At 43.8% G+C, this 15694-nt stretch overlaps 1 protein-coding gene across 3 annotated transcripts; it reads left to right on the top strand.

Moving 5' to 3' along the window:
* The first annotated feature begins 1330 nt into the window (after window positions 1-1330).
* On the top strand, window positions 1331-15160 carry gata2a (GATA binding protein 2a). Of its 3 annotated transcripts, none has more exons than XM_041033745.1 (6): window positions 1331-1631; window positions 5880-6314; window positions 7141-7716; window positions 10505-10662; window positions 13109-13234; window positions 13933-15160. In XM_041033745.1, exons 2-6 carry the CDS (start codon window positions 6086-6088, stop codon window positions 14230-14232), a joined length of 1389 nt encoding a protein of 462 aa, XP_040889679.1. In that variant the 5' UTR covers window positions 1331-1631; window positions 5880-6085; the 3' UTR covers window positions 14233-15160. The 3 variants fall into 3 exon arrangements, with proteins under 3 accessions (XP_040889679.1, XP_040889678.1, XP_040889680.1); XM_041033744.1 differs by lacking the exon at window positions 1331-1631 and adding an exon at window positions 5521-5632; XM_041033746.1 differs by lacking the exon at window positions 1331-1631 and adding an exon at window positions 5521-5632 and having other exon boundaries at window positions 10517-10662.
* Window positions 15161-15694: the final 534 nt, after the last annotated feature.

Consider the following 15694-nt stretch of genomic DNA (forward strand, 5'->3'; position numbering starts at 1 on the left):
TACACAAACAAAACAGTCTAAAAAATTCTTCTTGTAGGCTTTATGAGTCAAAAATATTTTAAGAAACCATAAATGTTATGCACACTAAGCAAAGTTAGCCAAGGTTATATTTCCGTGGACGAGCATTATGTGCCAGATATCGATATTTTGAGCTTTCACATCTTCGCTCCGTTGATTTTAAACACTGAAACAAATGGTATTAATTCAGTCAGACTTCACATTTCGTTTTCTTTTTTCCTCTCCTTTTCTTTCTCTTCTTTTTGTGTGCGTGTGCACTCTGGGGAGCACGAGCCCCCGAGTTGCAGAGGTCCTCGCGCCCCTTGCACCTGCCTGGCTCCTGCGCCGCGCACGAGCCCAGGTCGCGTGCAGGAGATTTCAGGGGCTTTGCATGTTTTACAAAGTTGTTGGCACTATGTGGGATATAAAGCAGGAGAAAAGGAGGGAGGGAACCATAGTTTTCTCCTTTAGCACATTTAACACAGTGTGTGTGTGTGTGCGTGTGTGTGTGTGTGTGTGTGTGTGTGTGTGTGTGTGTGTGTGTGTGTGTGTGTGTGTGTGTGTGTGTGTGTGCGCGCGCGCGCGCGCGGGGAGGTGGTGGAGGGAACAAATGACAAATCTCGGTAAGTCAATTAGTACCCAGCCTGTCAGGCTTTTCCAAATTTCAGTGGCAAACAAAAGTGAGAGAAAAAATACAACTTAAGAACTAAAACTATAATAAACAAAATACAGCGTATGGGCCTGTTTCCTACAGATGAGGGACTGGATGGATAAACAGCACTGTCTACACACGGCGCATTTACCCAGATATATGTAACTTCAAACTGAACTTGTTCTGGTCGCTACATGCCGACACATAACTCCCAAATTGTTCATAATGATTGAGCATGTATTTATCTCGCACCTGGGACAAGCTCGGACCAAGGGGTCCTCTACAAAACGAGCAGTTATTTAGCTTCTTTATTCTTTTTTCCGCCTGGAGAAGTGAAAGATTTGCGTTAAATTCTCCTTATGCCACCACCGTCAGCATGTGCACAATTCTGCATTAAATAATAAGCAACACAAAAAAAGTCTGTCAGGTGGTTTTGCAACTGAAAGTAGATAATATTGTGTTGATAAAAATAAAACAAAATAATAATAAAACGATAAAATGCTGGGGCCCTCTGAATGGGACAAGTTTGGCTCTATTGATCACCTCTTGGGAGCAGGTACTGCTGCCAGTTTCTGTCTATTTAACCGGGGACCCGGAAGACGGGCTGCTGGCTGACGTGCCATTACGTTGCTGTGTGGCTGCAGCCTCTCATACGGCCACAGAAGTTTTTGCTCATGTTCAGAGAGGTTTGGATACAGCGAGAGAGGAGGGAGAGATTCAGCGCAGACAGACGCCGCTCTCTGCCAGGTGATGACACACAGAGCAGCGACTACACGGGCCACCGGTGGTCTCTCGTCGTCTCGACAGTGTCTCTGAAACGCAGTCGTTTGGACACCTTTACTGTACGATCGGTCGTGTATTATTGCGCCGTTATTTTTGTGGAGAGAAGCGCCGAAGCTGTGCGGTGAATCGGACGGACCCACTTTCTCCGGTTTGACTCTTGACAGCGCGGCCACTCTACTCACATGTACGGCTGGAGCAGGTCAGTGAATAATTTTAGTAACTGCTGTTTTTAATGTATGGACTATTTGTCATTTTAAAATGTTCTGTAGTAAATATTTTTTATTGAATTAAAATAATACTCAATACTCAAAGCTGTGGTAGGCAACGATGATTGAAAAAAAAACGGATTAACATTATTGTACAACAAACAAACAATAGATTATTTTTTTCTGCAGCGTTACTTGAGCTATAGTTCCCGTGAATGTTAAAGGAAAAAAGATGGTTTTACGCTTTTTGTTAATAATCTTCACCTTCAGGCTCTGCCTCAGTTTGTCACAGATATTCGGATATTTTATTGTATCGTAACTGTATTAACCTCCACAGCATCTGAAACGCGGCTCAATACTGAATTAATTTTGCGAAGCATTTCACCAGTTTTACCCACTGTAAGGATGGGGTTTTAGGCTATGCTGCTTTTACTTTTCTTTTCAGATTTTAGATGTGTATACTATATTATTTCCTAAATGATCAAACAATACAAAGGAGTCCAAATTGAGACAAAAAAAGAATAAAATAAAATAAAATAATTAAAGCACCAGCTAATAAAAATATTGCGCCCACAAGTCGTACAGTATTTTTAAAAAATTTCACGCGGTCACACAAACACTATCAATAAAGCCCCCCCCCCCCCCCCGCCCCCCTCGATCACGAAATGGATTAGTGTATCATCAGCATGATATTAGTGACGACAAAAGTATTCAATCGTCACGGCTTTAAAACGCATAATGGCTGGAGCAATCCTCTTTCATCTGCAGAAAGAGCAATCACATCACTACAATGGTGGAGCAGAGACAGGGGCGGGCTGGGGTCTCCACGAGCCTGCAGGAGCTGGAGTCAATGCATGGCACCTTCTTTAACACCCACCAACCTCTCTCTCTATTCTACCTGTGCTGCTGCTGCTTGCACGAGGCTTTATGGACCGTGTCAATGATTCAAATAACATGAAGAGACTATGTGGAGCTCTGCAGCCTTCAGACAGATGTGGAGGTTTCAGCTGTAAATTAATGAATGAATTGATGGATGGATGAACAGATTTTAACATCTGCTGCTGATGCATGTGTAATTGTTTTTTGTTGTTGTTGTTTAATCAAACTATTTCTATTTAGAAGGAGAGAACTTCTCCTTAAATGTTCTGTATTTATGGGCCCAAGCAGAGGTTTAGGCTATGAACCTAAGAATCACTGTATACTCCATAATCTCTTTTGTTAAATGTGCAGAGCATGTGTTATGTCCTGCCCTACTCTGAAATGTTATTATTCTGAGCTCAAACTGCTTAAATGGGAGTGAGAGCTGCTCTCACAGCAGCATCCAGGCCCCTCTCTCAGCAGTTATATGGTCTTGTGTCTGGGTGCTTGTGTCCATAAAGCCCCCCAGTGCCCTGGCTCGAACTAATTAGCCGTGAGTAAAGGGGACAATAATGCTTCAGCTGGTTTGTGTCATTCTCTTCTCTCTGGCTCTGCTTATCTTCACAAACCCCACTGTGGCTCTTCACCCCCCCCCCCCCCCCCCCCCCCCAAACACACACATACATAGACTCGAGCACGCACACACATTCGCACAGCCACACACCTCCACTCTGGATAATGATGGATGACCGTGCCCAATGGGAACAAACAGGTAGATAAAGCCAATCCCATTTAATAACAGCATGGATCGGAATGATAATCTTGTTGTTCATTAGCCACTGTGGCTGCACAGCGATACAGTTGTTGCACACAGTTCTCACCCAGTGCAGGAGGTGTTGTGAGAGGGATAGTGTTCTCCAGTCTAGGATAGCATCCCTGGGTGAAACAATACTGCTGTGTCCTTGAGAAAGACAACAGGAACGTAACAGCCCCCCCCCCTGGCACAAAACCCTCTCCACTAACCCTCCGTCACCCTCTCACATCTTTTGTTCCAGCACAGATACAAATGGGATTAATGAAGGTATAAATTACAGAGGGCTAAATCATGCTGAGTAATCCATTTGGCAAACATGCAAACAACAATGGGCATTCTGCAGCAGCTAGCCTGAGTCTGACCGACTCTCTAAGGCCCAATGGTTGACACAGTCAGAAACGCAACACAGGCACGCGGCACACAGGCCTGACCACAGTGACATGTTACAGTGCTAAGAAAAAAAACCCTTTCACTAATAACCTCAAGAGCCAGAGCATCACTGGTCATCCATTCAAGCCCAGACAGAGGGAGTCGTCGCTGCTTCAGGTTCAAGCATGTGTGGCAGCAACTCTGCTGCAGCAGAAAATCACTACCTTTTTATTAGACTTACTGTGTATCATTCATGACTGTGAATTATAATACAATAATTATGAAAGGAGGATGAATACCACATTAAGTTAAACATGTTAAACACTCCACCTGCCAACTGCAGTGTGTCTTTACACTGGAATGTCAGTTATTCAGGTATCCAGCCCTCTGCTGCCCCACATGCACTAATTTGTTGATTTTAGGAGTTGACAAGCTCAAAGGGCTCAGCTCATCAACTCACTGCCCCTGGCAACCAGCCAGTGATTTAATGACTTATGACTGACACACACGGGCACAGAAAGGCACACACACGCATTTACTCCGCAGGTATGACATCAGATCAGAGCGCGGATTGTCGCCCTAATGACCTGAGTCTTGGAGTATTTTGGGGGGAGGGGGAGGGGTCATTTACCTGGAGAATTTGTCCAGGTATCACAAGCTTCACGTGACAACCCCTGCAAACTCCCACCCACCGTGACTCTGTTACGTCAGGTTTCGGCGTCGGCGTGGCGGCCAGTCTAGGCCCCGAGCACTCTCCTATAACCCCCTGTCAATCACACACACACACACACACACACACACACACACACACACACACACACACACACACACAACAATGCACATAGTCCTACGCATATAGTCTTTATTCCTTTATCCACCCTGGATAAAATGTTATCCTTACAAACTGAAATTAATGGCGGTAATGATAAGAATAATTAAAGTAAATTAATACGCCTCTGTCAGGGGTTTTGAGTTCTATTCTGATTTGCATTGTGAGGTTTCAATGAGGGCGTTAAGAGACACTTTGATGATCACCAATGGGTCTTCATAGGTGAGTCCTTGCGCCCAGCCCTGGTGCCACCAGTTGAGAAAGAGGCGCCGTTTGTATGCAAACTGTGTTTGACTGCGCTGTCCCCGAGACAAAACCAGTGTTTTCACAGGAGGAATGCCCTGCTACTAATTAAAGACAATTAGGCTCTCTCAACAATGGGGCCAATTTCGGGGTCATAAATCGACTCCTCCTCTGTTGGTTTTAGAGGTGCTGAAAACTCTGTTTATTTACATAACAGCAGTATGCGAAAAACAACACTTGCAATTATTGTTAGTAATGTGAAGCCTCCATCAGCAACTTTAATTGTTAAAAAAAAAAAAAAAAAACATTGTACAAGAGTTTTCGAAATTTAAATGCCACCTCAAAGCTAACAAAAAAAAAATCTCTAAAATAAGTTCATATCCTCAAGGACCCTTTGCAGAAGGGCTCATGCAGTTGGAATCGATTTACATGATTACATTTTTAAATCGTTATAATAGTAAGTCATATATTGTGCAAAATGAATTTCCCTCCATGTTAAGTGTCTGACTTTCTGCTTATAACCACCGCTAAAAAAAAAAAAAAGCAGATTATCAGGGGCCGACAGCTCATTCAGTGTGATCTTCATGAGAGAGAAAGACCTCCGAGACATTACACTGCTGATTGATAAGTCTTTTAGTTTTTCGGTGTAGGGAAATGGAAATTGAAAGAGTGAGAGCAGGGATGCGGCGAGCCAATTGTGGCAGAGCTGACTGTGATTGGCTCAGACCGAGGCCCCGCCCCACGTGGCTTGATATGGGAATTTACTGGCGCCAGCCGCATCAGTCTGCGCCACATCTCATTAATGAGCCTGAGCACTGCACGGATCAGGAGGTTTACACATCCAAGCTGCATTTGCTGTCAGCTGATCGAAATTGCAACAGGTATCGAGAGGACACGTCTTTTTTTTATCTTTATGCGGAGACAGGATGCATTGCCTCGACACTGAGTCAGCTGTACTTTGTTCTCGACCTGTAATCACAAGGACCATCAAGTGTGCAAAGTTTATTTAATGTTCCAGCTGCTAAGAATAGATAAAAAATGATAAAGGATGCTCATTCTTTGCATGGACGAAGCGGTGGAGCGACCGTCGTGTCTATGAATTAACATATTGTTTTCGTCTCATTGCAGGTAGGCTATCCCTGAGGAGAAAGAAGGAGACCGGGTTATTTAAGGATTCTATTTCTGAAGTAAATAAACACAGCCGAGACTTTCACAGCTCAGGAACTATATTGTAAGGAGGATTTAACTTCCACTTGGAGGTAAACATAGCCTAAAAGTAGCCCAACACACAGAGACGCATTCAGAGGAGAGGAGAGGAGACGGCCAGCTCAGCCATGGAGGTCGCAGCGGCCGATCAGTCTCGGTGGATGGCGCACCATCACGCAGTGCTGAACAGCCAGCACCCGGACTCTCACCACCACAGTCTGAGCCACAACTACATGGAGCCCATGGCGCCTTTACTGCCCCAGGACGAAGTTGACATGTTTCTGAACCACTTGGACTCTCAAGGGAACCCCTACTACACCAACTCCCGGGCAAGGGTCACCTACAGCCAAGCACACGGTGAGATGCGCTCAAGTTTACAGCAACACTATAAACTGACAAGTTGTTCGGGTTTGATGAGAAAGCAGAAACATTCTGGAAAAATTAACATATTTTAGTATGACATTATTACAGTTTTTATATAATTGAGTGAGCAAACAGAGCTTGCATTGTGTGTGTGTGTGTGTGTGTGTGTGTGTGTGTGTGTGTGTGTGTGTGTGTGTGTGTGGCTGTGGAAAAGGTCTATTAAATTAGTGCAGAAAACGTAAGCTTAACAATTCATGCAGTGCCCAGTAATTTGCTTAAAAAGGCTTTCTTGACATTTCTGGGCCGATTCACCAACATAAAAGGGATTTCTGGCGAATGACAGTGAGAGGAAAGGGAAGTATGTCATTTAACCCCTCTCTGTTTGGGGCAGGGGTTCTGGAGAGAGAGAGAGAGCGAGAGAGAGAGAGAGAAGCACTTCCCGGATATAAAATAAAAACCGCAAATTTACTAATAACAACCTTTAGTCCGAGAGCTGCAGCCGATGAAAAGATACTGACCCGACAAGGAGCTACTTTTACTGTTTTTGTGCAGTCAGAAGGCCTTTATCAGAAGTAGGCGAGATGAGAGAGGCTTCTGTCATTTGACGGAAAATATTTTTTGAGATAATTGATCAGTTGTGAGGAAAAAAAATTCTTTTAAATTATCCACCGGTGTTTTATCTACATCTGCAACTAAATGTCAGACTTGAGTAATTTATCAGGTAAGATCTTTCTGTGCGTTGCAAGGTAATGGCAACACTGGTGTGTTACAGAGGCGTTAAAATAAAAACGCGTATTAAATGGATTACTTTGGATTTCAGCTCGTCTCACTGGGAACCAGGTTTGCCGACCACACCTCATCCACAGCCCCGGCATTCCCTGGCTGGACCCCGGGAAAGCAGCCCTGTCTGCAGCCCACCACCATAACGCATGGGCGGTCAGCCACTTCAGCAAACCCGGCCTGCACCCCACCGGCTCCGGCTACCCCTGTAGCAGCAACACCGGCACGGCACCGGTGTCGTCGCTCACTCCTGCGTCCCACTCCAGCCCGCACCTCTATAGTTTCCCCCCCACCCCTCCGAAAGACGTGTCCCCGGACCCCGGCCCTACCTCTCCGACCTCCACCTCGACCAGGATGGACGAGAAGGAGTCGATCAAGTACCAGGTGCAGCTGACGGACGGCATGAAAATGGAGAGCTGTAGTCCTCTCCGCAGCGGCCTGGCCTCGATGAACAGCCAGGCCGCGGCCACGCATCACCCCATCCCGACCTACCCGGCTTACCCTCTGCCCGCACCCCACGAGTACAGCGGCAGTCTCTTCCACCCGGGCAGCCTGCTCGGCGGGTCCTCCTCCAGCTTTACGCCCAAATGCAAAAGCAAAGCCAGGTCGAGCTCAGGTGAGTCTCACGTGTGTTTGAGTTTCTCTCTCACATCAGATGAAAAGATCAAACGGAAAAAGGCCTTAAATGATTATGGTTTATTCGGCTGAGCGGTGAAGCGTTACGTACTCAATCAATCATCAGCAGATAAGCTAAATGTGTTATTTGTCACCATGTAATAATATTATCAGCCTGTTACAGTCATGCATTTTGTTTATATGAGTGTGTGGGCAGTGCCATACGGAGGAATTACCCAAGCATTTTCAATTTTATTTATCATTATTATTTTTAATTGTCAGCTGTTCCTTTCCTTAACGCTGATGCCACGTCTGTGTCGCTGCTCTTGAAGTTCACTTAGAAAAAAACAAAAGAGAGATCTTTTCCATATCGGACACTTGTCTCCTCTGAAAGCCTGTCCTGACAAGTCTTATCTGTGTCCCATCGCGCTCCTCGCCACTTGTAAGCCCCATCCACTTAAACGGGTTCACTTCAGAGAGGAATCACACATAGGTGAAACTTCTCAGACTAATCGGGGTCAACTTTTTACTAAATGTCCAGTTAAGGCCGTTAATGCGCATGATGAAAGGTTTCTGGAGTTCGCAGCAGACTAGAAGTAAAAGAAGTTGGAATAACACCTAACTAAACTAACTGATTATTAATAAATATCTTTGTTTGGCCTTAAAAAAAATGACACAACATTCGTGTTTAAAGGGAGATTAAGATTGTAACAGAAAGGGAAAATTACCTTTTTATTTTACACCTTTCAGACTGATTTATATTATTTATATCAACTTATCCATTTACGCTCTGACTTATCATAGGTCTGTGTTCAGACACTCAAATGGCCTCTTCTTCGTGCTGTTGGCTTGTTTTCTTTTAAATGTGGCGTTTATTGCGCTTGAAAAATGAAGTAGTCACGACGCCCTGGCTCCTTCCATATCCTGTATACCTCCGAGTGAACAAATCACGACCTCCACCCCGCCCACCGCTCTCCCCAGTACTAACAAAGCACAGGCGACAGAGCCCTGCTGTTTGTGTTTTTAAGCATGGCCTTGGCCCAGTGCACTGACACAAAGTGGAGTCCACAGCAGAACTGCTTCTATGTGTAGATGAGTATTTAATAACACTGTCACCATAGGTCTGGAGACCAGTGCATTGAAGTAATCCTGATTACAAATGCACATAATTGGTTTTCCCTCTTAACTAAAATCCTCAAAGCCAGTGAAGTTGTTTATAATAAAACGCAGCCTATTTTCTGACTGTCTGGACAAGCACCTGATTCAATATACAGCATGTGTTGAGAGTAATATTTAGACTTCATGCCTGACATTAAAGTGCAGACATTTGAAAAACAACTCAGTCTGGTAATGGCTCTGTAATTTCCCTACATTGTTCCAGCAGTTGCACTTTGAATTAACGGACTAAAAGTAACAGCAGACATCTTAGACTGTTAACAAGCTGCTCTAAGTGTAGTTGTGTAATTATCAATGTTGTCATCCATTTTGCCCCCCATGCTTTTTTTTTTTTAATACACCTGGGGAATGCTCGCTGGCTGATAATCTGAGTGAGTGTGAGCTGTTGCAGCAGAGAAATGTTATACTGTGACATTTAAAAGAAGTTGGCCAGACTGTGCCTGAATCAGTAACACAAACATATCAGCTACAGCATTAAAAAGACTCTTATCTCTCAAAGTCGACGTCCAGTGCAAGTAATGGTGATTGACTGTTGTACAAAATGCCACAATGACATTTCAGCTGTCAGCACATACACCTTACAGTAGTGTGGCTTCCTGTTGAACTAGCCTCAAACCAGAACTCCTCCTCTGTACCCTAACTTTTCTCATGAAGCTTTCATCTTCCTATTTTTTGCTTTCTTATTTCAACACTATACATTGCATAAGACACAATACATCAGTCATTGCTGATGAATATTTAAGGTGCTAATGATCCAGCTTTAATGTGGTTGTTGGACTTACGAAACACTTAAGAGGAAGAAAAGGGAGGTACAAAAAAAAAAAAAGCACTGAGATGCATTTCAAAAGGAACATAGCTCTTTGCTCAGGTCACATTCCATTGTGGAGCGAGGGTGGGACTTTGGGTGTCGCTAGCATTATAACAGGAATAATGAGAGGATGCTCTAGGGAGAGAGGGATACTTGAATTAAATGAATCGGTCGGTTTAGCAACAGGCTGTTTGAAGTGAGTCAAACCTGTATGAGAGACCAGAGCATGTGGGAATAACTAAAAAAGCAGGTTCTTATATAGAAGTGCACACAGGAGGCCCACCTTCTGATCCAGTCACCAGATAAAGAACAACACAAACGTCACCAAAATAATGTTGGATTCAACACCATTTCTATATTATTAATTGCAGCCAACTGGCATGCAAGCTTTTCATTAAAGACTGCAACACTGTCCGGCACATTTAATACCACCACCACACACTTACGTTTCCTCTCATGGGTGCCCACTGAGCTGATGAATAATGTAATCCTAATTTGATGGTGTGTCTCATTCTTCTTGTTGGACACCTCTGGACATGTTCTGGCTGACTCTGGCCTCCCCACTCTGGATCGGTTTACATAGAGGTGTCTGTGTCCATGACAGCCATGCACACTTGGTAAACCTGCACGCTCATATGGACATTGCCACCATCATGAGACAGATTTTGACTTCATATTACAGGGCCATCTAGGGACACTCGGCGCTGTGCGGATGCCCGATTGGGCTGGACAGCTGCTATGTGTTGCTTCTGACAGAAGGTGAATTTTTTAATTATATAAAATTTCTTCTCTTCTCTTCCTCTTGAACTATATGCAGAGGGCCGTGAATGTGTAAACTGCGGTGCCACCTCCACCCCTCTGTGGCGGCGAGATGGTACCGGCCACTACCTGTGCAACGCCTGTGGACTGTACCACAAGATGAACGGCCAGAACCGACCACTTATCAAGCCCAAGCGTCGACTGGTGAGTTCTCACTCCATCGCTTTACTCCCAGAGAAGGCACCCAAATATGAGCACAAAGCAGATGCTAGCAGCACAATTCCAGGAAAGTTATATTTTCCCTATGATCTTCCTGGAATTGTTTGTCCCTCTCACCCCCCGATGATCCGCCTTCATGGCCTGTTACAATACTGCTACTATTGCCATTGTTCCTACTATCATTATTGCTGGTACTTCTGATACTGTTACTGATACCAATGCCCATGCTGCTTTAGTTAACACCATGCTTGAGTAAATGAAAAGCAGAATGGACATAGAACGTTCTTGTTGTTGATGTATCACTTCTCCAGAGCTGCACAGCCACCTCGGGCATTAACTGTATGCTGCAGATGGATGTATTTCCATGTGGCGTATTTTTTTGGCTTGAAAGCAGTTGATAAATCAATGTATTTTAAATATACTGTTAAATCAGTCTAACAATTCAGCCATCATCATTACTACATTATTACTACATCTAGCTATCAAATTACTCTCAACGAAGAGAACGTAAATTCTTTTTTTGATTTGTAAAGACTATTATTATTATTATTATTATGAATAAAGTTTCATGGTTTAGAGCAACTCCCGAGCCCGTTACTGTTTAGCAGCAGAAAATTTTCTATTTATTTATTTATTTATTTTTTCACCTGAAGTTGCTTGGTCAAACAAAACAAATCCAGATACTTTCTGGTCTGCACACAAAGACATAGCCACAAATAACAATAAGTTTGTATGAATTAAAAGTATTTCCTCTCTGTTAGTTTGTAAGTAGAAATAAATATAAAGATTACAGATTCAACTTATAACTGATAAATACTGGTGACTGAAAAAAAATAGCAGCACAGTAAATACTACTACTATTAATACAATAATATTAATAATGGAGGAAATAATCAAAATCAGTGTTATAATATTTAAATAATAAAAAGTTTGGTACTGGTTTAACCTTTTGACTTTAATAAAAAAAGGAGGTCTGGGCTATTTCATTTACCCAGACTAATTATGATTTCGGAGGCTGTAGCCTGGGTCGAATGGTCTTCATTAATATTAGCTGGTAATTTGACTTGCCAATAAATTGGCCGCTATCAGTCGATCGGTTAAAGATATTTCGAATTGAAAAAAATAGGGCTTTCTTTATTATTATTACTATATTCTGTTTCGTGTTGTTCCTTGACCACCTCCACGCCGTTCCTCCTTGTGAAAAGTCCATTACATTTTCCACTGGGTCGGTCCGTGTGGCTGTAGCGTTTGCATTTTCAGCTCAAGTGTTTTTCAGAGTTGTGTTCAAAGGGGCATCCAGTTGTTTCCTATCCGGATATCTGCCCGGCCCAGATAAGGAAGTCAGGCTCCCGGCTGTTTCCGCCCTCAACCAGCGCGCTGCATTCTCTATGGCCAGACTGACATATACTGTAAAGAGATTATCACAACACTGGAGGAGCCGCTTATGTGTGAAGAGACAGACCGTGAGGGGCGGGGATTGGAAAATAAATGGATTTATGTTCTCCTCTTGTTTGTCATTCTCAGCGGGTAGTGTGCAGTCTTAATGCGCAGCGGCTTTTTTTTTTTTTTTTTTTTTTTTTATATAAACAAACTATAGGTTAGCCATCTGCTGTATATTTTATTTCGTGTAAAAAATGACCAGGGTTATTGTTGCTCTCCATGTCAACAGCAAAGACTCCACCTGTAATTAATTAAAAGCAAAACCTGGATGCTGCTTGTGAAGCAGAGAGCCGGAGGGTTCTTGCATGTAAAGCTAATGTTTCTTATTATGTGTGAAGAATTGATCCGCAATGGGCGCAGGAGCACGTTGCCAGACAGGACACCGGGTCTCAAACGGCTTGTAGCCCAGTTTTCCTGGATCAGGATAGATAGAGGGTTTACACAAGGTTTCTTTTGTAACCTGTTAATACCAGCATACTTATTTTTAATTCATTAAACGCGATAATGACCGGCGCGTACAGAATGAGACATTCTCTAGAAAAATGTCTCCGTATCTTATTGCACAAATTAGAAAATTTGATCATGGTTGTAGCGGTCTGCATACATGCAATTGATTTAATCGAGGAGTTAAGTAATTTTTCCAGTCTGAGTATCGCCTCTTTTGATGCTTTTCTGCACATGGTTCTGCGGTTAAAGTTGAAACCTCACGAAAATCCACGTGCCGCCGTTTAATTTAAGAAAAACTTTCTGTCTCCTATTGATTTTGTGCTGAGGCAGAAATCACAGATTCGCTGCATGCCATGTCGGTGCTGTGCCTTGAACGGGAGAACTGATAAGTGATAAGGCTTCTGTGGGTGCCTAAATAACCGCGATATTTAGTGTTTTTGGTTTTTGGTTTTTTTTCGTGCAGGCTCGGTGTGTCCGCACTGACCTCTCTACGACGCATGTGAATGGGTCATTATTCATGATGTATTTTCTCTGCTTCCTTCAGTCCGCTGCTAGACGTGCAGGCACCTGCTGTGCAAACTGCCAGACCACCACCACCACCCTGTGGAGGCGCAACGGGAACGGAGACCCGGTGTGTAACGCCTGCGGCCTTTACTTTAAACTGCACAATGTAAGTAGTCTAACAAAAAAAAAAAAAAAAAAATACACGCACACACACTGAACTCAAGAAGTGCGGGAGGGGAGAGGGGGTCGTTAACTGGTCAAGTGGGCGGACAGTTTGTATCGATTTAGGAGCAGAGAAACTGTGAGTGTGTGGAGGCAAAGCCTGCTCACCCTGTCGAGCAGAACCCACCGGTCGTCTTTTTTTATTAATCCATCGTTGTTTCAATGGGGGGCGTTACTCCCAGGAGAGGCTGCAGGGTGGGACTGTCATTCAGTGTAACGGCGTCGGTTACACTGATGAGGATTTGTCTGAGACTGCTCTTTTCAGCCCAAGCCTGGTCCTCATCCCCATGTATTCATATTGACTAGGACTGCTCTGTTTGGTTTTAAATTAGACAAAAGCTTTAAAAAAAAAAAAAAAAACAACAACGCCTCCCACTCGCCTTATAATGGAGCTATATATGCAAAACAGCTGCTCACTATTTATAGCATTTATTTTCACACTTGTGTAACTCATAATATTAGGCTGTCAAGACAGAAATGCACGGAAATCCTAACTGTGACCTATTCCTGGTTTTAAATGATTAACTGGTGAACAAGCTGGAACTAACAGCAAAACACACCTTAACCTCTGTAATGTTGTATTCACAGTGTCAGTGCAGCGTTTGTGTGGCTTGCCTTCAACTAATATGCTGCTCTCCACAGGTTAACAGACCCCTGACCATGAAGAAAGAAGGCATCCAGACACGCAACCGCAAGATGTCCAGCAAGTCCAAGAGGAACAAACGAGCAGGGGACGGCTTCGACGAGCTATCCAAGTGCATGCAGGACAAGGCCTCTCACTTCGGCGGTGCACCCGGCCTCACCAGCCACATGACCCACATGGGTCATCTGCCCCCCTTCAGTCACTCCGGACACATGCTGCCTACTCCCACGCCCATTCACCCTTCATTCGGTCACCCCCACCATTCCAATCGCTCACCAGTCTGGGCTGAGCCTCACTGAGGCCTTCTCTCCAGATCCAGAACTCCTCCACCTGCGGGAGCCACCACATCGCCATTAACACTAAATGGCCTTCACATCACGTCGAAAGCTGAGCAGACTTGTTGCATCATGTACAGTGGCTGGAGGGGAGGGATTTTCTGTTGGACTTGATGACTGAAAGTCACGTCATGCCTGACCTCACTGATGGGATGCTGCAGAGAACGGGACTTTAGCGGACTCTGAAGAGCTAATGCGACGAGGGGCTTCCTAGTCCCTGGGTGACCGAGGCTCGCAGGAACGGAGTGAATGGAGATGCTTGTCATTCTTTTTGCTTATTTTTACTAAGTCACTTTGGTACCCACCTCTCCATGACCCTGCAACAGGAGACTCAAGAGAGGTCTTAAAAAGAACCGCTGTTTCCACCTCACGACCATCTCATTATATCCTGAGATACGTGCATCGTGTCCGTCCCCAAGCTGTCTGTCCACAACTGCTGTGGACAGACGGACAGACTCTTCGGTGCTGGAGGTTTAAAGACTGGCTGCCAGCTACAGCACCCGTACGCCTCTGTTACCAAACAGTCAAGCCCAGACTACAATACCCACAAATCAGTGCTCTCCTCACATGCTGGATTGTACACCACCACAGCGCTCACCTGTTTTTAATAATGGACTTTTATGGAAAAAAGACACAGTAAATAAAGTGTTTATAAATGCTTAATTGCTATTATTGTTGTTATATTTGATGTTATAATTATTGCTACGATAATTTATTTTCACTCTTTAAGCTTTCGTCAAAGACACATGGAAACTGTTATGATTTTAATTTCATGGTTATTACATAAAGAAAAACACTGACCTATCTTAGATAAAAAAAAAAGTCCCTGAGCTGTATGTTTTTATCATTTTTCCATCTCACAAAAGTAAAGGAAATAAAGTTTATTAATGAAGTAAAACCTGCCGCTGCCTCTTCAGTTTAGTCTGTCTCTATCACTCTTATATACATGTACACAAATGTACATACAATCATTAACCTAAACTCTCCTTTTAATGAAGAGTCCTTGATTATTAAAATCATAAGTGATATCAGATGTATCAAGGAAAGCTCTGTGATCCCTTAAGCGTGGTAATGCTTTGGTCAGGCTCCTCCTCTATCTGTGATGGCGCGCTGTTAAGAGAAGGCCTCTTTGTGGAGCTGAGGCCCCAGGCTGGACCATTGTACCCAGACAGCAGGCTCCAGCGAAAGGCTCCAGAGTCACACACAGTCATACATATGCACATTATCACATGCTCACGCACACACGGAAAAAAACAAACAAACACAAACCCTAATTCACACCCTTGTTTAACCAAATAACCCCTGCAAGGTCTCTTAGCTTGAGCAGACGTGTTGCTTTTTTCTTTCTTTTTATTTTTTTTAATGAATTTGTATGTGACAAATACTGAGTCATGAGTCTGGTTCAGTGGGAGCCGTTCTCGCTCCC

Source organism: Toxotes jaculatrix, chromosome 3, assembly GCF_017976425.1.
Source record: "Toxotes jaculatrix isolate fToxJac2 chromosome 3, fToxJac2.pri, whole genome shotgun sequence".
Classification (NCBI taxonomy): Eukaryota; Metazoa; Chordata; class Actinopteri; family Toxotidae; genus Toxotes; species Toxotes jaculatrix.

Coding starts and splice junctions, on each gene's coding strand:
- gata2a (XM_041033745.1), top strand. CDS start 6,086: ATGGAGGTCGCAGCGGCCGATCAGTCTCGGTGGATGGCGCACCATCAC. Junction 6,315..7,140: donor CACCTACAGCCAAGCACACG/GTGAGATGCGCT, acceptor TTTGGATTTCAG/CTCGTCTCACTGGGAACCAG. Junction 13,235..13,932: donor TTTACTTTAAACTGCACAAT/GTAAGTAGTCTA, acceptor TGCTCTCCACAG/GTTAACAGACCCCTGACCAT.